This window comes from Pipistrellus hanaki (genome assembly GCF_964339955.1).
Source record: "Pipistrellus hanaki genome assembly, chromosome: 10".
Classification (NCBI taxonomy): Eukaryota; Metazoa; Chordata; class Mammalia; order Chiroptera; family Vespertilionidae; genus Pipistrellus; species Pipistrellus hanaki.
In genome coordinates this window covers 39,785,563-39,811,191 of record NC_140512.1, presented here as the reverse complement: position 1 = coordinate 39,811,191, position 25,629 = coordinate 39,785,563, and the positions used below count along the sequence as shown (strand labels likewise).

Genomic DNA, 25,629 nt, shown 5'->3' with positions numbered 1-25,629 from the left:
ATTAAGCAGTACATCCATACATTTATATATTGTCATGACTAATTTATGGTCAGAAAAATAAATAGCCCAGGACACTCAGGAGCCTAAAATTAAAATGTCCTCTGTTTCATTAGAGATAGATTACATAGAGTCACATGTTTATCGCTAAACTCCAGTTCTGTAAAAATTGATCATCTAGCGATGTGGTGAATTACTCCCAACAGAATGTCAGTATAGTTCACAGGATCCTACTTAAGCCCCTTGTCAGAATTATACCAACCTGTCCTCTGTACCCCAAGGGGAGGTCATTGGGTCACTCCCTGAACACCTCCTGTATGGTGAAGGGAGAGACCCATCTGCCAAAGGGACCTCATTAGTTTTGTGCTCCCCCACCAAGCTACTTTGTGGACAGGTCTATTCATTAGGAAAATTTTCCTGGTAATGAGTGAAAAAAATCCCTCCATGTAACTCATATGCATTATTCTTAGTTCTAGAATATAAATCCAAGAATAATAGTCAACATCCTAAACCACCCCCATGTCCCAGATAGTCCAAAGAACCAAACTTTTGGTACTAATACCTTCATCCTATGAATTGGTACATGCTACAGCACAAAAGGCACCTGTTCTGCATAGCTTATCTTTGACCAATCATGTGACCAAATGGACAGGCATTTTTATGTTCTCAGCACTTTAAAATCAATAAAGACAAAGAGCCTTGAGGTACTCAATTTTTAAAAATCTGGATAGAAAGTTGCACATATAGAAAATCCACTTAAAAAAACAATCTGGATAGAGATCAGAGTGAAAAGCAAAGAGGTCACCATTTTTATTAAATCAACTCACAGAATACCCCATAGGATGATGTTAGTTGGAAGCAGGTGATCCTGCAGGAGGCCTCTGGGCCTTTTCTCCTCAGGTTTGATATCCTCTTGAAATCATCAGTCCTGGTCCTTCAGACAGGATGTGGTTAGAACACAGCCTGCATATGGGGTGAGTTGTACTGTAGGGAGGGGATCATGGTCCCGCATCTCACACATTCTTTGTTAATTTTTCTGTCATACCCCTTGGTTATCTTACCAAGCTTTTTTTTATTATTATTATTTATTTTTACGGTATCAGCTTATCTTAGTTGTCTTGAGGAGATGAATAGGAAAGGATTTATTTAATGCTAGGCTTTATCCACAGTGGAACTGGAGATACATAACCTGAGACTGTGAGGAAAGATGGAACAGAATGTCAAGTGGAAGGTTAAAACTAAGGTGACAGGCACACTTGTACAGCTGTTCTTCTCTCCAGAAAAGTTTCTCTCAAAGCATTTCCATGGGAACATTTTATGACTTCTCTATCAAAAGAATATTTTTGGTGAGAAGTCTCTAATATACGGAGAGCTGTTGTGAAACAAGGTGTAGCACAAAACAAGCAATAATTTGGGAACCCCAATCTTCAGTTCTCATTGAACTAATGCCACTGACGTGCTGTGTGATTTTTGGCATATGAATTCCTATAGTCACAAAATGGAAATATTAAAGAGGGTGTTTTTTTTTCCAGCCTTCCCAGAAATACTTAGAGGAATAACCCAAATAATAAGTGTTACGAACTATTGCAAAAGTAAACTGCGGAAATTTGAGAATTGATCTCAACAGAATACTTAAGAAAGTGTTTCCCTTTGGAAAAATAGCCCTGGACACCAAGGAGCCTAAAATCAAAATGTCTTCTGGTTCATCAGAGATAAATTGCAGAGAGTCACATTTTTACAATAAATAAGAATTTTAAAAAAGGGGGGGACTGTATGGTGAAGGGAGAGACCCATCTGCTAAGATCTCCTCGCATGCTCTTCCAGTAAGGCAAATATTCTTTGTGCTGAAGTATATTGATGGAGAGTGCAGCGTTTCATATTTTCTTCAAGGACTCTCTCTGAAGTGTATATTTATGCTCCAAAATTCCTTTTTTTTTTTTTTTTTTGCCATGTTATTATTTCTTCCTGCCATCTTTGTGTGGTTTTCAGTAAAAGCACACCTTAACTCCAGGAAGTAGGAAATCTGTCAGGTTAAATCTTTTTGCTCCTTTTTCAATAAATACCAGAACAGATTGCATGGCTCTTTTGTGTGTAGATGTTACTTTTTTATACACTATAGTATCATCTCATAATACTACCAAATCATATACGTGACTATACAACTACACTGGCATAATGAAGTTGCTGAAGAAATGAGTCAGCAGAAGCCTGGCAGGTGGGTTCTAATAGTTTATGATGGTCCTCTTTATCCAGGGAAAGCTGAAAGCCATCGTGAGAGTAACCCAAATCAGCGAGGCTCAGAAACCATCGCTCAGAGGTATGCTGAAGAATTCAGAAACGCGGCATCTCCCCTGGATCCTTTATTAGGTTACGTTAATAAATCTTCCTCACCATTATGGCACTTCAATTACAATGATTGCTTCCAAAGCTCAGGCCTCAAAAACCTCTCTTCAGAATCATTTCCCGGAATATGCTTGTTTTAACAGCCTGATTCATGTCCTTATAAGATATTTTCAAATTATTAAGGCAATGAGAAATTTATGATCAGTTCACTTTTATAAGTTTTCCAGTGACCTTTTTTGAGATTTGACTTACAAGCCTCTCTATTTAGCCTTGTCAGAGTTTTAGGCAATCTACTTGAAACAGGTACGTGGAAGATGCAATACATGTTTGCCCTTGTTTCAAACCAGTTTGAACTGAACTAAATAGCTTTGTGGAGAGAAGGGATGCTTTTCCCTAAGGAAATTTCGGGTGAGTTATAAATAATGCTCTGCAACTCTTTGGTTACCCCTGTGTTTTGGAAACACCTTATTCTGATTGACTCTTTCCAACCTCTCGGTTTTCACAGTCCATTTATGTTTACTGACAGGCTCTGGTGTAAATGTATTCAAAAAGAAAACTATAATTTTCCACCTGATCCAAAGTATTTATTATAAGAACTGTTGGGAACAGAGGAAGCCTAGCTAAATAATATAAATTATAATGTGGAATCACACCGTGCAATTAAAAATGTTCTGTTTTTATTTTGCAAGACTCCAATCAGCTGGTTCAGACTCTCTTACAAGACAGAGGGAGGCAGAGAGAGAAAGAGATGAATAAGAAACATTAGGGAAAGAAAACTTCCCATTTGTTATAACCCTTTAGAGAAGCAATTCTCTCCTTCCTTGGAGGCTCCATGTGGAATGCTGGTGGCCCCACCTTCACTTAAATCTTGGTGTTCTGATCACCAAAAATAATTCACCCTCATGGGAATCAAAGGGGGGATAAAAAAGCTTAAAGGATCTTAAAAGTCCAAATATACCCCTAGTTCTATAATGGGAAAATGAACCTGTCACATAGCCCTAACCAGTTTGCCTCAGTGGATGGAGCTTTGCCCTGCGAACTCGGGGGTCGATTCCTGTCAAGGGCATGTACCTTGGTTGTGGGCACACACCCAGTGGGGAGTGTGCAAGAGGCAGCTGATCGATGTTTCTCTCTCATCGATGTTTCTAACTCTCTATCCCTCTCCCTTCCTCCCTGTAAAAAAAAAATAATAATAATAATAATAATAATAAATAAATAAAAATCAATAAAATATATATTTTTTAAAAAGATAAACCACATAAAACTGGCCAGGCAAATGCATAAAATGTCTACAATAGGATCCAGAAAAATTAGCACAACTTCCTCTCCTGTGGTTGATGGAAATATGTGTGAACAAAACACTCTTACTTCTGCTAGGGTGCTTCTGTTAACTGGCTTGGTCCCTGGGAATGGAGAAATAAGTGTTCTTTAGGAGAGTTTAAACCCTCCAGGAAAGAGAAAACATGGGGTTCGTCAGCTAAGCCTAGTGTTCAGGTCAGATATCAGATGTCCATTGCTGCTCCCATGGTGGGTCCCACCTCCAGCCAGCTTTTGGTGGGGCCAGCTCGTTAAGTCAAACTAGAAACGTGGATCAGTCCTATGCTTTCAGACAGGTTTGATTTGCCAGGTATAGTACCTAATGGCTTAAAACACACACACACACACACACACACACACACACACACACACACACACAAAACCACAAAGCAACAAACCAATTTTTAAAAATTTGTATTCTGATATTTTAACCTCCTAAAGCTTTTAGTGCTTGTTTTTACACTATGTGATTATTTTTACACTATTTGATCTTGGACTGAATAAAAAGGATCTGGATTTCTTCCAGGATCAAATTGCTGAACGGGATTGGGATATAGTGTGTGCATCAAGGTTAAAGGGTGACTATAGGGGAGATTGAACTATAATCACTAAGCACAGTTGACTGCAGAACAGCCAATGCGGGACAGTAGCATGCAGAGGAGGAGTGCCCCGGAGACACTGCCCAGTTTCTAGTTTCAGGAAGTGGAAAAGGCTATTTTGTGTCTTTGCAGAAGCCAATCCTGGTGTTCTCAGAGAAAATGAATCGACAGCTGGGAAATATACTCATAGGTTACTTTCCCAAGTCATCTTGTTTCACATCATTATGAACACAGGCTAACATAATGTTGTATATCAATTGTACCTCAATAAAATTTTTTTAAAAGATCATAACCTTTTCTAGTTTGGGAAGTGACTTCTCACCTTCAAAAAGAATGTGGCAATTATCACTCAGTGCCAAGGTAAGATCTTTTTCAGTGATTTTTGTGTTGAAAGGTCTAATGCTGACATATAAAGAGCATCTGAGGTTTGAGAAGGAAATTTTGAAACTCATAAAGCTATGATTGTGACATTTAAAAGGTCAATACCATTCAAATTATTTTAAAATGCTACCATTGAGAAGAGAATTAGCTTAATCTGATCAACCATGAGTATTTCAGAAAAACAAAAAAGAAATTAATTGGATTTTATTCAGTGAAAAGATTAATTACAGCCAGTTATGTGTCTTGAAATTGACTAAATTTGATTAATTTCTTTTCCTCCCATGTATATTGTAAACACATTCATCCATCCATCTACTAACTCATTCATTCAGTTTCAAATTCCATTATGTTATCTAGAAACTTTATTTCAACAACACAGCTTTGTCTGAGTAGCTGTTGCAAAGTTAGATATAAAAATAAAAGTTCTCACACCATAACCATACCAATAATGGCAAATGAAATGATATATTCAATTGTATTTTTGCTTCTTTGCTCCAAAATGTATTTTCTTCATTGATTTGCTCATCATGGAGTAAAATTTCCTTTTTCAGTCCATTTATTTTTTCTAGAGAGTTGAGGGATTTAAAATGCTTTGGACAAGACACCTTTATTTCCACTACTATCATGAATGTATAGAACTACAAAATCTCATCTGAATAAAGATGAAGTATGTTGGTCATGGAAGATGAAGCCACATCTACTTTAATATGCAGTGGTTTATGATTTGTCATATTTAACTCAGAATAATCCACATTCAGCTTTCAATTTCAATTCACCATGATAAGCTCTGTTTATTTCAGAAGGATGACCTCAAATTCTTGTAAATTTCTCTGGCACTTTTGGATTTGTGCCTGAAAGTTCTGCCCCTAGCAGGTTCCAAATTCGATTCCATCAAACATGCAAAACCAACCTGTGTAAAAGCAGACAAGACCTCCTTACATGTTGAAATTGAAGAAATCTAAGCAGAGCTCCTAGACCCCAAAATATGGCTGGCCAACCTCCTTTCCAAAGACACATTCTAAAAACAGATACTCAGCCAGTGTTGCTCGGTGGTTGAACCAGGAGGACACGGTTCCATTCCCAATCAGGGCACATGCCTGGGTTGCGGGCTTTATCCCCAGTGGGGAGATGTGCAGGAGGTAGCCGATCAATTATTATCTCTCATTGTTGATGTTTATATCACCCTTTCCCTCTCCCTTCCTCTCTAAAATTCATAAAAATATTTTTTAAAACATACAGATTAAAAATATTTTTAAAACATATAATTTAGGGAATTTTCATTCATTTTTTTCTTTGTAAATACCCATAAAGGAGAATAGAACTTTGAGTCATTCACCAAACTATACGTTTTCAGAATGTGTTCGGATGACTGCAGCCTGTACTTTGGAGTCAAAGAGTTCTGTTGACGTTTCTTCAATCTCAACCCTGAGGCCATTATCTTGCCTGCCTATACCCAAGGCTGGGAGTCATTCACTAATAAGGATGAATTATGATGGGCAATTGTTTCCTAATACCTCAAAAATAGTTTTGTCTTGAACAAATAGAAGCCTACTCATTGAACTTTTTAGTAGTAACATTTATACATGGCTCAAACATAAATTACCAAAAGTATTTGATGAAAATTTAGCCACTTAATTCAGCTTCCAGCATTTCTCCAAACAAGGTAATCACGGCTCTTTGTTTCTTATATTTTTCTAGAATTATTTTATGCATATCAGAGCAAATATGTATGTAAATTAACATCTTTCTTGCATTTTCACACAAAATGTCACTTTCTTCGCACACAGTTCTACAGCTTACTTTTTTTCACTTAACCAGACAGGTTGGAGAACTTTCCAGATCAGTGTATAGAGAGCTTTTTCACATTTTTTAATAGATTCAAAGAAATCCATTGAATTTAATCAATTATCTATTGATTGACATTTGGGATTGCTCCCCTTACATTGTTGCTAACAATGCTAAAATGAATAATCTGACACAGATAGTTTTGCAGACATGTAGCTATATCTTTTGGATAAATTGTCAAGTCCAGGATTGCTGAAGCAAAAGAGATATACAGATACATTATAATTGTATATATGCATATGTATTTAATTTTTTATAATTATTGCTGAGTTCCTCTCAGTAGAGGTTCTATCACTTTGGGTGCCTAGAAGCAATGTATGACCATCTAGTTCCCCATATTTTTGACAAGATGATCTAATTTATTACCAGTCTTCAGGATTACTAACAATCTGACAGGTGAAAAGAAGTATACTTGAGTTAGTTTGAAATTGCATTTCTCTCGTTACACATGAAGTTGAACAGATCTATAAGTAGATATAACTATATAAAGGTTAAGCTAAAAATCAGTTCATTCTGACATCAACAGTGCTAATTCATTACCAGATGGATCATTTTAGCTTGTCCCCTTGCTTATCTATAAACTCTCTCCAACCGCGAGAACCTGCTCCCACCACCCATTATCCATTGAATTTACTTGTTCAATTTCAGTACATGTACAGTACTATAAGAATTATTAACCAGTAACACTGTATCAAATAGAGTTTAGTGCTTATGTACATGTTCTTCTGCCTTTAGTCTTACAGACTCCACTCATTTCCAAAGTTACTTAGACCAGTGTCTTTTCTCCCATCTCCTTCAGTGAAAGTACTTTATACATTTGTTATACAGTTAGATTTGTCATCATATTCTGCTTTCTATCGTGGGATTCTCCTGACCCCCTAAATAATTTTTATTAGGGTTTTTTCTTTGTGTTGTACATTTCTATGGGTTTTAACAATAGTATCATGTGTCCACAATTACAGTATAATATAGAATAGTTCTGCTGTCTTAAAAAATGTCCCCTATTCATCTATTCAACTCTTTCTACCTTTCCCAAACCCTAGAAACTACTGATCTTTTCACTGTCCCTATTGTTCACTTTTTTTTCAGAATGCCATATAATTGGGATCATACATTATAAAGACTGCTGTTTTTTTATTTAGCAACATATGAATATTGCATATATACAATATATGTAAATTTCATCTATGTCTCTGAGTATCGATAGTTTGAGGAGTCATTTCTTTATATCACTGAATGGTATTGTATTGTATGGATATACCACAGTTTATCCACTGACTTACTGAAAGACATCTTGGCTACTTTCAGTATTTGTCAGTGATGGCTAACACTGCTGTAACATTTCAAGTTAGTTGAGTAAATACAAAAAAAAAAAAAGCACAATTGTTGGGTCATTTAGAAAGTCTGTGTTTGGCTTTGTAAGAAACTGTCATACTGACTTCCAAAATAACTGCACCATTTTCCACTCCTACAAGCAAGGAATGAAAATTCCTGTCACTCTACACCACCAGCAATTGATATCACCAATTTGTTTGTTGTTGTTTTATTGTATTCTAGCCAATTAATAGGTGGGTAGTGCACTTCATTGTTGTTTAAATCCATAATTTTTCATGATAAATGTTGTTGAATGTTTTTTCCTACTTTTACTTGACATTGGCAAATGTTCTTTAGTCAAGTCTGTTCAGACCTTTTGCCCATATTTTAATTCAATTGCTATTTCCTTGACATTGATCTTGTTTGGTTTCAATCTATTACTTTCCTACACTTTTTACAATGATGATAATTTGTATATGTGACTTTTTATGCCTATTTTCTCAATTCCCAATATAAGTTTAGTCAGATTCTTCCAGATAATAGTGTGTCCTGACCAATTCTAGGTCTAGTTAACTAAAAATTGAAGAAAATAGGGAGAAAACATGCTTGCAATGATGAAAGAAAGGCACTGGGTAGAATGAGTCAAAAGATAATGAAATAAGGATCTCTATTTTTAAGATCCATTAGAGACCAAACAGTCTTGACACTCTGACCTTACGTCATAAACAAGCACTTAATGTTTCTCCCTTGAAGAGCACTTTATGTAGCTTTGTGTCCCTCCATATCTCCCGGAGAGTAATTAAGGGGAACATCAGTGCCTCAGCGATGAGCTCTAAAGTGAGCAGTTCTGCTGATAAAGCACTGGCCGGCACCCTGCCTGCAGTTCTGGATGTTAAGAACACATTGAAGTTTTTAAAATACTGGAAAGATTTAAAAATACTGATGCCTGAATCCCAACCTGGAAATTCTGGTTTTTAATTGCTAGTCAAGGTATCAGGAATTTTAAACGCTAATACACAGCCAAGAATCACTGCCATCAGGCAGGCTTGCCAACTTAATAAACTTTCCCCATTTTACACAGGTAATTTATATTGGAATCACTAGAGACATGGGATCCCAAATGGAAGGAAGCTGATGGCCTAGAAGACAGCCTTAGATGTCTAGCCAGGGTGTCCTCTAAGAAAATCATAATCCCATTAACATAGTATTTAAAAAAAAAAAAAAAAGGAATTGCTCAGCACACTGGCATTTTGTGAACTAAACTACAAAATAACACTTTTAAAAGAGTCCAGTTGTCATTCTTTAACTGGTGACTGAAGTAGAATAAAAACATCCAAGAATTGGTGGTAGCAAAGTAAATCACCAAACTTTTAATCCAGACACAAGGAAAATGCACTATTGAACCAAAGATAGATTTCTCTCATATCAATTAGTCAACATTTAACATTTGTCTGTGTTTTCCTATTATTTTTTCTACATCATTTCCCCCCTATATTGATTAAGGTATTACATATGTGTCCTTATCCCCCCCATTGCCCCTCCATGTCCCGCACTCATGCCCTATCCCCCTGTTGTCTATGTTCACTGGTTAGGCTTATATGCATGCATACAAGTCCTTTGGTTGATCTCTCCCCCTTACCTCCCACCCTCCCCTACCTTCCCTCTGAGGTTTGACGGTCTGATCGATATGTTGTTCATTATATTCCACAAATAAGTGAGATCATGTGGTACTTATCTTTCTCTGACTGGCTTATTTCACTTAGCATAATGCTTCTTTTAAAAAAAATTGATTTGTTTTGATAAAATCATATAAAAATCTTTAAAGGTTATCAGCGTTTTAAAGCTCACTTTGAGATTCAGTTCATTATCTTGAGGAGAAAAATGTAAGCTTGTTTCTATTCACCAATGAGTGTATTTCTAGAGAAGTAAATTTCAGTGAAAATTGTTTCATCTGGGATGGGTAAACATTATGTGGGGGGAAAGTTCAATAAGCTGTCTTAAAACAACTCAAAGTTTTCTTTGCTAATCTAAAAGTCCTTAGTAAGCTTACTATTTATTAATGAATGATTATTTTATTACATGGGTTTCTCTCAACCAGAATTATGTATAAATGTGCATTTAAATGGCCCTGTTTCTACATAACTTAAACAATTTACTGTTTTTTGACAACTATCATTGATAGGTAAGTTGATGCAATTAATTTTGCCAAGCAAATAGGTCACCCATGTATTTTCTTACAAGAAATTAGATGCCATCAATATAATATTTCCCCCTTACCTATGGTTTTGCTTTTTGCTCTTTCAGTTACCTATAGAAAACTGTTGTCTGAAAATATTAAATGGAAACATTCCAAAATTAAATGATTATAAGCTTAATCTACACCTTATTAGGGAATTCCTAATAAGGTGTAGATTAAATACCTCGATTAGGGCAGGCCCCAGACCTCACCAGCGCACAAATTTGTGCACTGGGCCTCTAGTATTATTATAATTGTTTCTTCTATTATTAGTTATAAATTAATTACTGTGCCTGATTTATTAGTGAAACTTTATCATGGGTATGTATGAATAGGACAAAATGAAGTGTATATATAGGATTTGGTACTCTGTGGTTTCAGGCATCCATGGGGGTCTTGGAATGTGTCCCCAGTGGATGGGGGAACTATTGTAGCTTCATCCCCTGTGTTCTTCTGATGTATCTCCAAGGACAGTATTTCTGGCAGAAGGAGGGGGTAGCCATTTTACCTGAGAGGTATAAAGAATGTCTCTGAAGAAAAACATATCCCTGTCCAATGCCTTATCTTTTCATTAGTGCTAGGATAGCCCATTGGTTTCTGATTGCTTAGCAGGAATGATTGTGTCACACCACTGTTCTCCCTGAGAAAGTGGGAAAGGACAAGAAGATGATGAATGGACACAGGAGGAACAAGTCTACATTCATTTGCTTCCGAATTTTGACTGGTGATAAAACTGATTCAAGTTTTGCTTATATCCCATAGTTACCCATATCAACCTGGCAAAAACAAACTTTCATTAGCGCTTACACTTTTATTTCTTCCTATTCTGGAATGGAGGATGTTCCTTTTCAGCTTAATGAGAGCATAAATTTTTCCAGCTTCCCTGGAGCAAATGTCATGAGTGAACTACAAGCTAAAAACTAGGCGTTCTTTTATCTTTGGATGTGAAATGATTGTTGTTCTTTTTCCTTTCAGTTTCTTCTTTGTGGCATATGTGGAATATTGTGCGCCAAAAAAAAGTCTGGACTTATCGTAAGTTTCTGCCTTGTTTGCGTTGTACATTGAAGTATTTGAAATGTCAGAACACAGAAATGGAAATGGTGACTAGTCAACTTTCATATGTTGAATGTGACTCATTTAGGGTAGAAAAAAAGACTGACAAATAAATCCTGGCTTTTTTTTAATCTTCAAAGAAAACCATCAAAATTATTAGAGCCCAGCCAGTTTGCTCAATGGATAGAGTTTCAGCCTGTGGACGGAAGGGCCCAAGGTTCAATTCCAGCGGGGCCAGACCCAGGCCCTGGTCAGGGTTCATGCAGGAGGCAGCCAGTCGAGATGTTTCTTTCACATCAATATTTCTCTCTGTCTTTCCCTCTCTCTTCCATTCTATCTAGGGATCAATGGAAAAATATTTTTGCTTAAGGATTAAAAAAAGATTATTACAGATTGTAAGCAAGAAAGAAGGAAAGAGAGAGAGAAAAAGAAAGGCTTTGATATACCCTGTAAATGCATGAATATGCAGCCTTCATGACTTCTGTGGATGACAGTATCCACTTTTCCAGTTTATAGACTCCTAAACATTCGCATGAATCCTTCAGTAAACTGAAAAAGACATAACTTGAGTTCATGGGAGATTTAACTGTTTAAACATGGACCTGGGCCTACGGATTGCTGGCTTTGTTTGACTGTCAAGATAATTTTACAAAGCAGCAAAACAGCTGTGTTGTTATAGTGACAGTTAATTCACAAAGATGTTTTATTTTATTTCTTTATTTCTGTGAATGCAAATGTAAGTGTTTTCAGATGCTTTATGGAACTACCCTGGGCTTCGGGGTATGCAGCATGCTCCCAGTTAACTCGGATGTTGGCTGGAGGACAGCTTCTGCGTGCTCCAATGTGGCTTCCCTGCATTTTATGAGAGTTTGGAAAGAAGGAAAAGGCATGGTTTACTTTATTGAGTACAATAGGAAAATACACTTTTAAAGTTTGGCAAAATGAATAATATACATGGACCCGAGGAAGTGATCTTTGAGCCTAAAAAGGGTTTCCAAGCGGAGACCAATTATCGGAGGAAAGGAGGGAATGGGGAGCAGTGCAGCTATTTTGTTTATCTCCTTTTCTAATCACATCTTTCTCTGTGAGAATGTCAATTGTGACAAAAAGAGTGAAGGCCCCATTGCTTAGACATGTGCGACCTGAAGAGTGGTATTATGCTAAGTAAAATAAGCCAGTCAGAGAAAGACAAGTGTCACATGATCTCACTCATGTTAAGGAAGTCTCGTCTGAAACCATTGGTTGGGCTAAATTCCCTGCTCCCTACTCTGAACAAAATATACTGACGAACAAAATAGATCCATGGAACAGACTGTTGAATCTCAGAGGAAGCAGGGCCAGGGGACAGGAAGAGTTTAACCAAATACTTTATATGCAAATATGCATATATTTGGGTGTAGATTTTACATTTTAATTCCTAGGTGAGAATGCTCTATCTGCACTTGTTAATAAAGTCTGGTGCCTTTAAAGAATTACAAAAAAAAAAATCAGAAGAAATATATTTTCCTCTAATAGTCAATTGAATTAGCCATTTTTCTTAATGAACAGTAATGACTTAATAAAAAGCTAACATTTAATTCTTTTCATATTTTCTGAGAATGACTAGACACCAAAATATATTATCCAGAATCTACATTTCCTGAATATACTCTAAAATGGAATATAACTGGTTGATTCTACCAGAAGGAGCTACAGGTTCCCGCTTGGGATGATTCAATTATTTGATAATTGATACCTAGGATTACATTTAATCGCTATAAAAAATATTTTACTTATCCATCACTAGATTTTTAGCCTTGATGATGAGTACCATGAGACAGACAATAAGGAGTGCTGAATAAAGTTAGAGAAATTTAAAAAAAAAAAAAAAAAACTACTTGTAGTTCTTTCTCTCTATTATGCTATTTTATTGTGCTAGTTCTTGCATCCATAGCCTTACCCCTTACTGGGAACTGCATGCACTTAGCTTAGGTGACATATGGTCAGGGAAGTCTTGTCTAAAACCACCGGTTAGACTGAATTCCCCTGCTCCCTATTCTGAGGGCAACCCATTCACCACTCTTCACATGGGCTATTTGAAATGTTGGATCTTCTCCAAGACTGCAATGTACTCAAGTGGAATAACTAGGAGCTGTTCTTTTTTGTAATGCCAACTGCAACCTCACTCAAGACCTAACAGATAATAGGTGCTCAATATGTGTTTGCTAGATTCAACTGTCAACAGCCAAAATACCTGATATTGTAGAATTAAATGCTCAGGTCAGTTGTATAGTTGTCCGCCCTGAAGATTTATGCCAAAGGAGGAGATCAATAAAATCATGGAAACGTTCTGAGAAAGTTAGGACAGGCTTTGGGCCTTCCATCTAAGAGTCCAAAGAAAAAAGCAAAGTTATTTTCAGGAAATGAACATATTGTTGAGGTAGGAATGTACAAGCTATATTGATGGATAAGAGAGGTGACTGGAACAGATGCTGTGCCAGGAGAATGATGGAGATAAGTTTAGATAATTAAATTAGCATTACACTGTAAGGTATCATGAAAACCCTAGATACTTGTGCAAAATAAAATAAAATTATTAAAGCTATTAGAATATTCTATTAAATTTATTAAATATTCACAAAACATTTGTTACACAGCAGGAATTATACTTAGTTCTACCAGAGACCCTGTGATATTTGCTTTGAATAAAAACAAACAAACAAACAAAAAAACACTTTGGTTTTATTAATAGAGATCCACATCAAGCCAAAAGGAGGATCAAAAGCAAAGCCACATACCGAGTTTCCCCCAAGCAGCCAGTCCAAATGTATTATGGGAATACCTACTGTGTATGCTTCACTGTGGCACCTCATGGTAACACAAGATTTGCAAGATGAAGGGTCAGTTCACAGGGATAAACATTTTATAAATTAAATTCATGCACTCAGGGGCAGAGGGAACCCTAAGCCCAGATTGCAAGAGGGAGTAGGCCAGGCCAAGGAACTCTTTTGGTGTACCATCAGGGCCAGGGAGGGATGCAGGAAGTTGCCACCCAGGGAGGAACCACAGGAGGGCTCCAAGGCATGTCTACTCTGTCTCATTCAATCCTGATTGGCAGGAACCCCAGCAGCAAGCTAACGTAGCAGTCTAAGTATCTGCCCCTGGTGGTCAGTGCACATCATAGCAACTGGTTGACTGGTCAACTGTCTGCTCCCTGGTGGTCAGTGCACGTCATAGTGAGCGATTGAGTGGCCTTAGCATATCATTAGCATATTATGCTTTGATTGGTTGAACAACCGGATACTTAGCATATCAGGCTTTTATTACATAGAATAGTCAACAAAATTCCCTCACATCACAACACTAAAGAAGTATAAATATCTGAAGCCTGTGGACCTAGTGGCAGTTCAATGAAAATGTCTTTAGATATGTTGGGGGGTGAGGAGGTTTCACGTAGTGAAACTGGATTGGAGTCAGAAAATATGGGCTCAGTCCCTGAGTAAGATTGTTACCTTCCTCTCTCAGAGAATTGCTGGATGGGTTCATTGAGATTTCTGTTCAAGTACCTCGCATAGTAGCACATAGTAGATATTAAATCAATATTAGGTAATCTGAATCTTCTTAGAAGACCAATTCTGCTCACCTCACAGTTTTCTTAAGATGTATCCCTGGCTTCTGGATAGTCAGCACTTCATTCTGGGAACACTGTGGTCTATGCCCTCTCCATTCAGTCTGATGACATAGAATCATGGGGAAAGCACAGCTCCTGTCCTGTAGGAAGCACCAAACAGATCAACCATCCTTCCTCCACATTAACGCTCCTTTTTTCTTGCCAGATGATCCTCTTTTCCGCCTGCTGCATCTGCGGCCTCATCGGGGGCATCCTGAACTTCCAGTTCCTCCGGGCCGTGACCAGAAGGACCTCTTCCCTGTACCCGCTGCACGTGGCCTCCATGTCCCTGGCGTGCATCGGGATCGGGGGCTGCACCCTCTCCTCCTGGCTCACCTGTCGGCTGGCCAGCTATGAACAGAGGAGGATGTTCTCGGAGAGGGAGCACTCCCTGCACCACTCCCATGAGATGGCTGAGAAAGTGAGTCTCGTCCCTTTTCCTCTCGTGGCTGGTATGTGATGAAGACTGCAGGCAAATCTAGGTGAACCGACGCGTTGCTTTAGATGAGAAAGTGAGAAACTAGATTTTGTGAAATGTAGGTCCCGTTGGACTAAGGATAGGAATGTATTACTTTTTTTCCTCTGCAATTCTGGGCACACTTATTTTCAGCATAATTTTTGTAGCCTCTCTATACAAAAGCACAGCTCCTAAAATAAGAGTTCATAAAATACCCAAATGCCTAATAAAGATGGATTTTTAGGTATTGTGCTGAGGAAAAACACTAAGTACACTCTCAACTCAATAACCCCAGTTTTAGAAATCGGATGAATTCGCCTTTCTAGCCCACCCTTGTGCTTGTAAGGAGATGCATTTGATTATGTAAATTAGAGTTTCAAGCATAAAGGGGCCCTTTAATAAGGCAACAAAAAGCCTTGCCTACCAGTGCAGAAATTACAATTCACATAAAGCTTCACTTAATTCTTGTCTAACATGTCATGCATATTTGGGTAGCTTTGCCTGTATTTTAAACAGTGTTCCTTGCATAATTGTTTCATGAAACCCATTCAAACAGGAAGTTACATTTACCACAGAAAAGGACAAATGATATAGTGAACTGTCTGTGTTTCTACTATATTTGCATATGTTTTAAAATTTACTTCCTGCTACTGGATTTATTAAGGAAAAGTCAAGTATCTGTGACATAAACTCACTAAGATAATAGCTACATCATAATTTACTTGAGATCAGGGAAATAAAACTGCATTACCACAGAACAGAGGAAAGAACAGCAAGAATTAGTGCCAGGTGTTTCTATATGATGTTGTTTTGAAGGAAAAGTATTTATTCTTAGTTTTATGTGTTTCAATTTTGTATACGTCTCAGTAAACAGAATAAATGCTCTTAAATTGTTTCAAGAAAGCAATTTTAAACAGATTTACATGTGTCCTTGAAAAAAGAGTTAATAGTAAAACTGGTCATTTACAGAAATGGGTTGTTCAAAGTAGATTATTATTATATGTTTAATAGAGGGTATATCATGCTCTATTTGTTATGCTAGTGTGATGTCGTTTTTTGTGTGTAAATGTGTGTGCAATATTTACTGTATAATTGTTATATTTATATTAGAGATTGAGGGCTATTGAAATAACCGACTTGCCCAGCTGCCCGGTGGTGCCCCCGACACCAGAGTTACCTACAAGGTACGCGAATTTCTAGGGAGTTGCCATGTTGTAATGTCACTGCCCAAAGTGCTGCCTCTTCCAGGAAGCCATGGTGTCAGCAGATCAGCCTCGACTGCTGGATGTGGTTCCTCAAAGTCCTGCTTTCATGAGAGCGACTTTGAGGACCTGCCAAAACCTACATGGCCGAGTTTTGCAGCTTGAAACTTGGTTGAGTATTTAAAATATTCAGCCTCCTCTAAGCATCCAAACACCTCTCTGCTTGGATGATTCCTGACTCCTCTATTCTCTGCTACATCATGATTCCGACTCAGTCTCATCCTTCACAGACCAGAGTTTTGTTTTTAATCATAGACGGATCTGATAAAGACAGACTGCATCTGCCTGAGCAGATAAGCCTAGCACTAAGACAGTAACAATTCTGCAGGGAAACTTTCTCCTTGTAAAATTATCTGATGTGATGCATTTCAAATTTAGCTCCCTTAATTTGGATTGCTGAGAGTAGTCTCCATCCTTGGTTTGGTTAAACAGCAGAATTGGAACTACAGACGGTCACACAGATACCGTGGTCCAACTGTAGACGTACTATGTCCAGTTGCAAATACTCCCATTTGGTCAGGCCCAAAGTTAGAGTGTAATCTCGTTAAGTTGGATGTGCTCACTTGCAAATAACCTAAAGATACTCATCCAGTTAAAAACTGATTTTTACTGTTATTTTTTATCACTAATTTTATTGTATCTGTATTAGGATGAATTTAGTTAAGGAAACTCTTTTTTTTTTTTTGGTAAAATTTCTAAAAACTGGATTTTTAAAATCCTGCAATAAAAGATTATACATTAGATTAAATTTGTAAATAGTTTTGAAGCTATATTCTTAAAGCATTTTAGAAGAAAAGAAATCTAAGGAACTTATTTCTTATAAATTCATTGGGAAATTGTATTTTTGTTCTAGTAAGAAAAGCAGAAAAAGGTGTATGAGTAAATTTTGTTAAAGATTGTTTTTTTTTTTTTTTGAGGGATTCGTTCTACTTATCTTGCCACCAACACTGAGTTCTTGAATGAAGCCTCAAGTCAAGTTTCTTATCTACTAACTTTACCACAGTTCAATAATCTCAGTTTATTTTTAGACTACTTCCACCTCATATATCACTAACAGAGCCAGCCCCTCAGTGAGCTGAACCATCACCAGACCATTGAGGCTAGCTGCTGGCTCAAAGGATGTTCTACATTTCCCAGCATAGCTTTATCTGAATGGGTTTGAGTTTTCAGTTTGTTTGTTTTTTTATTTCTAGTAATTTATTGCCATCTTGCCAGGGGAGACATAATGGCTGCCCAGGAACAAGACAATTAATCCCCTAGAGCTTGGACTGGGTCAGGGCACAAAGCATGCAAAGACAGGTCTTCTTCTTCTTCTTCTTCTTCTTCTTCTTCTTCTTCTTCTTCTTCTTCTTCTTCTTCTTCTTCTTCTTCTTCTTCTTCTTCTCCTTCTCCTTCTCCTTCTCCTTCTCCTTCTCCTTCTCCTTCTCCTTCTCCATCTCCTTCTTCTTCTCCTTCTTCTTCTTCTTCTTCTTCTTCTTCTTCTTCTTCTTCTTCTTCTTCTTCTTCTTCTTCTTCTTTTAATATATATTTTTTATTTATTTTTTTAAGAGAGGAAGAGAGAAGGATAGAGAGTTAGAAACATCGATGAGAGAGAATCATCGATCAGCTGCCTCTTGCACACCCCCTACCGGGGATGTACCCGCAACCAATGTACATGCCCTTGACCAGAATCAAACCTTCCAGTCCGCAGGCTGACACTATATCCACTGAGCCAAACAGGTTTTGGCAAGACAGGTCTTCTTGATGTGAGAGGAAAAGTGCCTAGTGTCTCCTTTCCCACAATCTTCTTGGAAGAAACTCTACCCATCCTCTAAAAGACCAAAGTTTTCAAAAGTAAGATTCAAACACCAGACTGACTCAAGTTCCTCACTGCTCCTCCAAAGCAACTTTCCAAACCACCCAATCCGAAAAAGCAAGCCTGTTCACTCTTTTACCTTCTGTATTGAATTTTCAAAGAGATAAAGGCTAAAAATGAGGTATGGATGACTTTTCGTTTTCAAATAAGTATTTGGAAGAGTTTCTAAAGTTTATAACAGCAAACGCTTTACTTTGTAATTGTTCATTCATCCACACCGTAAGTCGATATAAACTGATAGGCATGAAATCATTGAGAAAATAATTTCCATTTGAATTATTAAATAGTCTTGTTCAAGAGAGGGAAGATGTTGTCATCTACCTTTACATAGTTTTGCCAAATTATTTATAATCTGGTGCACTTATAAATGTGAATGGGCCACACATCTCCTCGCTACCTTCTATTGTGTAGGGAAGAGTTTAATGTTTAATAAAACACAAATGGAAAGCTTCTAAATTTTTCTTAAATTAATATATTTCCTATCACTGCAAATGGAGCTTACTATATTGGGTTATCTTTTATACTTAAATTTTATTGCCTTCCCATGGAGTTTTTCTTATTAATTTAATAATTGATCCCTTAAAAACATAATAAGAATTTTATTTATTTTTTAACTGTATGAGTAACAGTGTTGGGAAAACTACTCTTTCCACCGTGATTTATAGTTGCAAGTAAGCATCAGCCCCTCAGGGGCCTTTTTCAGTTCTTAGCAAAAAGGCCACTCACTTTTCTGTAGAATGAAGGTGTTGGCCCTTTGTTGACATGCTCAGCCAAGGAGCCTGCCTTGGAGAAATTTGGGCATATAACCATCTTCTTCTTTCTAGGTAGGTCTTCCCAAAAGACAGTTAAGGAACCAATGGGGAATCAATCGGGACTGGGGAGCGAATGAATTGTTCATGAGGGCAGAAGACTTTGGTCTCAGAGACTGTCACTTCAGCAATTTCATGTGCCTGAGATGCCATGAAATTTCATTTCCTCAAACTCAACACCAGTATTAATCATTGACCTTCCCCAAAACTCAGCAAGTTTTTCAATGGCTTGAAATGTCTGTTTTGCAAACCCATTAACCAAATAAATGTCTTACTCTGAAAGAAATGTTAATTAATTCATGTTATTTTCCTAACAGGAAATGACAGACAACATGAGCAATGGAGGACCACACCTGATATTTAATGGAAGAGTATAATTAATGTTTTAAAGGACTGAACAATTTTTTTAGGATTTTCATGAGGCAAGGAAATACCAAAGGACTAGGAGATAAAACTGAAACAGTTCTTGCGTTTGCTGTTATCTCTCCTGAGCACCCACTAAAATTATTTTTTCTCTATTTTGCCTCACTTGTGTCTTCAGGTTTTTGTTTTGTTTTGTTTTGTTTTTTTATTAGGGGGAAACTTTCCAGAAATGTTCTAGTACAGATGGTCCTAAAAAAGACTTTTCAGGGTGGGGAAAAAGAGGAAAAGATAAAACTGAAAGATTCCTCTTCTATACAAACATTATTTGACTAGCATGAGTGTTAGATTTGTTATCACCTATCTCATATAAGTATTCAAAAAAGTGCAAGAATCAAAAATAACAATAACTGTTGACGTCTTTGTTTTGAAAGACAGTGGCTTCAAGAAAGCCATGATTCAAAACCTCAGCAATGCCTTGTTGTAAAAACATTGTTATTATTTTCAACTTGTGAATGAACTATATTTCATAATTTATTTGTAAATGACAAAACAATGTAAACCATAAAAAAGATTTTTTTTTTTAGAGAGAGAACACTAATCTGTATGATATTTTTGCATTTTTGCACAAGAATGAAAAGTTGTAAATAAATATCATTTAAGGTATATAAACATGTATTGATCATACTGTGCAGATTGATCTGCATGTTCATGAATGAGCCTAGGAACAAAACAAACTGTGTGTGTGTTTGTGCGTATATATTCTGTAAATATTGAAAATATATACAGCACATACGTATAGCATCATGAATGTAAGTAGGTAGTAGAAAAGAAATTGTGATATCGTGGGATGTTATCAAGATTCCATTCCTACAGAGATGGAAAAGCAATTGTTCAAGGCTTTTCTATACCCCAAAATCACATTTTAATTTCTACTTTATTGGTTCATTTTCATTCTTTTTATTATGTCTGCTGTAAAAATTATTGCAGTTGAGATTTATAGGGTTGAGTGATCTGAATAGTGTAATACAAAGATAAATTACTTAGTTATTTGGCTATTTTATTATGGTATTTATGTGATGGCAATTATTAATATTTATTTATAAACATAACTTTAAATTATGTACTGCCACATAATTACTTTTGATTATTAATGGTATTTACATTTTAAACATTTTACAGCCCAATTAAATTATATAAAAGGATAGGAGAAGTATGCCCAAATGATGAAGTCACCATTAGCTTTGCTATAATTTAATTTAGTGTTTTGTTTGCTTTATAATTCTAGAATAATACAGACAAGCCATTTTTAAGAATGCATATCTTCAAAGAATCTGAAAGACTTATCTGTAGGATAAAATAAAATGATAGGCTCACATTTACGTAGCAAGATTCAATACTTCCATGATGGAATGTTAAAATAGCAACCTGAGACAATAGGCAAGAAAATAGCATGGTTTTTGATAATATTTATAAGAACATAACCTCTGGCAGCAGATAAAGAACTCATATTTTAAAATATATAACTCTCACTGTATTGCATACTTTTATTTTTTCCCAAAGCTAATACATTTTCAACTGATTTTTTTATGACTTGCCTACTGAACCTTAGGTAAAGTAACACCTTTAATATCTAGTATGAGAACATATTATAACTTAGAAGCAAAATATGGGTATTAATTGTGCTAAGAAATAATAATTCCCTCTAATGGAAATCTGAGGGTCTTTTAGTTTTAGAGCAACCTAGTCATCACCTACCATATTTCAATCAGCTCATTAAAAATTTCTGGCTGTATCCAGTCAAAAGAAATAACTGGACTATGGCTGTGTAGTGTAGTTTTTGAACTCTCCCAACTCATTTGGATAACTTCATTATCCAGTAGATTATAGAAGTTGCCATAAATGCAACCTCACATGGTGAATCAACATTAGCACTGTTCATTGGATGCCACAAGCAGGCATGATCTTCATTTCTGGAAAGATCTAAACTATACAATGCAGATATTTTGTGTATATGTGGTCCTACTGAATTTATCCAAGGATGCACTGAAAAAATAATCACCAACTCTAACTTCAGGTTACATTTCCTCATAGACATGTTTGCACAATACACAGTTATAATACATCAGTAAGATCTTTTATTGCCTTTGAAATAATTTATGAAATCACACTTAAAGGACAAAAGTAGGCATCCCACTGCTTTGACATAGAATTAAGGAGAAATACAATCATCACAATTTTCCAAATAGTCTACGGTGTATTTAGCCAAGTAGAGCTATATCTTTAAATGTAAGTTATTTTAACCCACCATTTTCAGGCTCAGTTACTTAGAGTGATATATTTGGGATGTATAGTAATACTTTTTGAGATAGATAGGGGAGATTAGGGAGACATTGTTGCAGTACTTGAACATTTAATTTTCACAAAATAATGAACTATGAACTAGAGCATTTTTAAGTGACTGCATTACAGCTTTAGTATGAGCCTTCCCTGGGGAAAAAGTAATGGGATCCTAAAATAGAAAAAAGTATGTGAAATTAGTGTGGTGGTGTAGAGACTAGCTACAAAAGGTGCAGTTATAAGCATAGAAGATTAAAAGTGGACTCATCTTGAAATTTTTTAACCATATATGTGTGTGTATGTGTACACACCTACACACAAATATATACCATTGTTTAAAAGTAGAACATGGTATGATGACTCTATTGATATGTCTATGTAATAAAAAATTGTGTCTTTTGAAACTATATATGGTGTGCTTTCTTTTCATCACGATACAAAAAGTAATATCCTACCCCTGGCTGGCTTTTCTCAGTGGCTAAAGACTTAGCCTGCTCACAGAAGGGTCCTGGGTTTAATTTCCAGTCAAGGGCACGTACCTGGATTGCAGGTTCATTCCCCATCTTGATCAGGGTGAGTGTACAGGAGGCACCAATCAATGCATCTCTCTCTCTCCCTTCCTCCCTCTCTCAAAAAGTCAATGGAAAAAATATCCTCTGGTGAGGATTAACAACAACAACAATAGAGTCATTTCCCCGGATAGCTAGGTGAATAAATGTTCTGTTCTGCGATTGGCAGGGGACAGAGGGCAGAGATGGTCCCAGCTTGAGTATCTGGAATTAAGAAAAGACATTATTTGAGATAGGATAGATTAGAACAGTGGTCAGCAAACTGCAGCTTGCGAGCCACATGCAGCCCTTTGTCCCCTTGAGTGTGGCTCTTCCACAAAATACCACGGCCTGGGCGAGTCTATTTTGAAGAGGTGGCATTAGAAAAAGTTTAAGTTTAAAAAAATTGGCTCTCAAAAGAAATGTCAATCGTTGTACTGTTGATATTTGGCTCTGTTGACTAATGAGTTTGCCAACCACTGGATTAGAATGTGGTAGATATAGAGAAAGAGTGGTTGGAGATACAAGACAAAATGAGCATAATTAGAAAGCGAGGTCCCTGAGGAGGCAGAAGAAAACAAGATGGGATCACAAGAGGCAGTATTACCTACAGATAGGACGGAGACCACAGGAGACCTCACAAATGAAACCACAATACAGATGGTTCCTGACTTTCAACGGTTGGACGTTGGATTTTTCAACTTTCTGATGGTGCAAAAGCTATAGGCTTTCAGGAGACACTGTACTTCGAAGTTTGAATTTTTTCCTTCTGCAGTAAGATACTCTCTGGAGATTCTGGGCAGTAGTGGTGACCCTCATCTCCCAGTCAGCCACGTGATTCTGAAGGTAAACAACTGATACTCTACAGTGTAAGACTGTATTGCCAGTATTTCTGGATAGCATGCTTTGTGTTTTTCATCCCATCATGTTTACAAAATGCCCAATGTGTCTCTTGCTTCTGGTGAGAAGAAAGAGGAAGGCAATTACAGCTGCTCCTTGACTTAAGGTGGGATTATGTCTGATGATCTCTGAGGACAGTTAAGGTAGGTTATGTTAAGAACTCTGATAATCAGCAGGTTAGGTATATTAAATGCATTTCTCACATGATATTTTCAACGTCTGATAGGTTTATTGTGATGTAACTCCAATGTTATTTTAAGGAATATCTGTATTTAGAGGACTCTACTAATCTATTTGGGTTTGTCAAATTGGTTGCCACTGGCATTTGAGGTGGACAATAATTCATTGGCAGAGTGTCCTATATATTTCAGACCTTTAATCACCTCTGGGCCCCACCCTCCAATGCCAGGAGAATTCTCCAGTTGTTACAACCAAAAATGTCCTAGCAAATTTTTACCTGTCTCTTTGATAGGAAACCATTGCCCCCTCATTTAGAATCACCCAGAGAAACCTCTGAACATTACCCAGAGCAGCCAATGTTAATGCTACCCATCAGCGTAGACCTGAACTACTCAGGGTTATAAACTCACGGTTCTAAAGTTGGCCTATATTATGATACAATAACCACTATCTTCTCTCATGTGGTTATTTGACTATAAAGTAATTGAAACAAAAGCAAATATTCTGTTTCTCAATTGAACTAGCCACCTTCTTAGGGCTGAATAGCCAGATAAAGACAATAGTTACAGCATATTCCCATCATCTCAGAAAGTCCTATGGGACAATGCTGGTCAAAAACTCGAGAGGAGACCTGCTTCCTAACCCTCAGTACTTAGGCTGTGCCACTGTCAACCAATGACGTTTATAGTAGGATGTATGAAAAGATACTCCATGGAATTTGAAGTCGATGGACCAATTCAATCATTGACTGAACTCACAAAAGTACAATGTAGACGAAAACATAACCAAGTTGAGAAGGTGCATTAGAGGGTTCATGTTTGGTTTTTTTAAAATTCTATTCATGGCAAGCTTTCACTAAATAGTTTCCATTTGACAGGTAAAAAGAGATGTGTAGCTCCTATTTCTGAAGAAACTTATTCAGCCTATTTCATGCGTCAATGAAAAAAAATCTATATTGGTTGCTCTGGGGAAGGTGAGAACAACAATAGGCTGCTCTCTTCTCTTTGCTTTGTTTTAGCTCAAAAGTAGCATGCTTAGAAACCTTATGTTCAATCCTACTTTCAAAAATTATTCAAAGCTTCTTTAGCAAACATGTTTCAGAAAGTCAGAGAGAGCATCTTCAGGACCATTTGGTTAAGAGCACAGTTTGCAAATACAGTTTCAGAACCTGGCGTCTCTCCAGTCTTTTCTTCCTTAGATCATTCTTCTGGAAACATATGTAATATTTCTTGCTCAAAGTATCTGACAGCCAAGAATTCAATTATTCTGAATCCATAAATCACAGGTTGTCAGTTAGTGATCGCAGAGGAAACCAATTCAGAAATTGCTTGGAAAGGTAGATGCCACCTAAAATTACACATAAGAATTTTTTTTTAAACTCTTTTTGCCAGTAAAATTATTTACTGGACACGAGTCTTCTTATCAAGAATGATTTTCCCAAGCGATATATTTTGAAAAGTCAAATTCCAAATCTAGTTAAGAAATTTTCAGTATTTTAACAGTTAAATATTACCTGTATCAACTAATTATAGGCAGATAGGCCTTATTTAATTGGAAATCTTTAAGAACCAGGGTCCATATTTATTTCTTTCACATCAACTACAAACTATTGATTTCAAATTTTTTTCTTCATTAACACCCAAAAGTTCTGCTTCTTTGCCATACAATATATTGCAAGCCTTACCCCAACAATTCAAAATATTACTGAAAATTGCCTCTAGATATTGCCTGAAGCTTTACAGAAAAGGCTAAAATCTTATCAAATTTGCAAAAACAAACAAACAAAAACAACAACAAAAGCAAACACCTTTCTTTAAGCACAAGGAATCAGGACTCATGATTGTTCCTTGTTATTAATCTGTTGGTCCCCACCTTACTCAGGCAGAGGAAAGGAGGGCTGGAAGAAATGCATGTCTTGGGCCCTCCAATGTTACTGCCAAGATTTTTAAAAAGCTATTGTTTTCTTTGTGGGTGGCTTTACCAGCCAATACTAACCCTCGCTCTGTCCTTCATAATCAATCAGCCAAGCAAAGAGGTAACATTCAACCTTATCATATAAACACACCCTAAAGGCCCAATGCTGTCTAGATGTCCACTGCCCTCATTACAATTCAAAATCTTTTGAGATCTGAGCTTTTCTGTCTTTGCTGCCTTCTAGGTATAGTTATACTTGTACATCAACCT

The 25,629-nt window shown here is 36.8% G+C and overlaps 1 protein-coding gene across 6 annotated transcripts in view; it reads left to right on the top strand.

Annotated features, from left to right (window-relative positions):
• Window positions 1-22,219, top strand: part of TMEM196 (transmembrane protein 196) — a 165,840-nt gene extending 143,621 nt beyond the window's left edge. For 3 of the 6 annotated variants that reach the window (XM_084897876.1, XM_084897879.1, XM_084897874.1), the window contains 4 exons: window positions 11,008-11,064; window positions 14,901-15,155; window positions 16,302-16,375; window positions 19,435-22,219. In XM_084897876.1, coding sequence (XP_084754002.1) covers window positions 14,901-15,155; window positions 16,302-16,375; window positions 19,435-19,441 — 336 coding nt within the window. In that variant the 5' untranslated portion in view covers window positions 11,008-11,064 and the 3' untranslated portion in view covers window positions 19,442-22,219. Of the gene's footprint in view, window positions 1-2,250; window positions 2,315-11,007; window positions 11,065-14,900; window positions 15,156-16,301; window positions 16,376-19,434 lie in introns of all 6 variants that reach the window. The other 3 variants (XM_084897877.1, XM_084897878.1, XM_084897875.1) reach the window with 2 other exon arrangements.
• The last annotated feature ends 3,410 nt before the right edge of the window (window positions 22,220-25,629 follow it).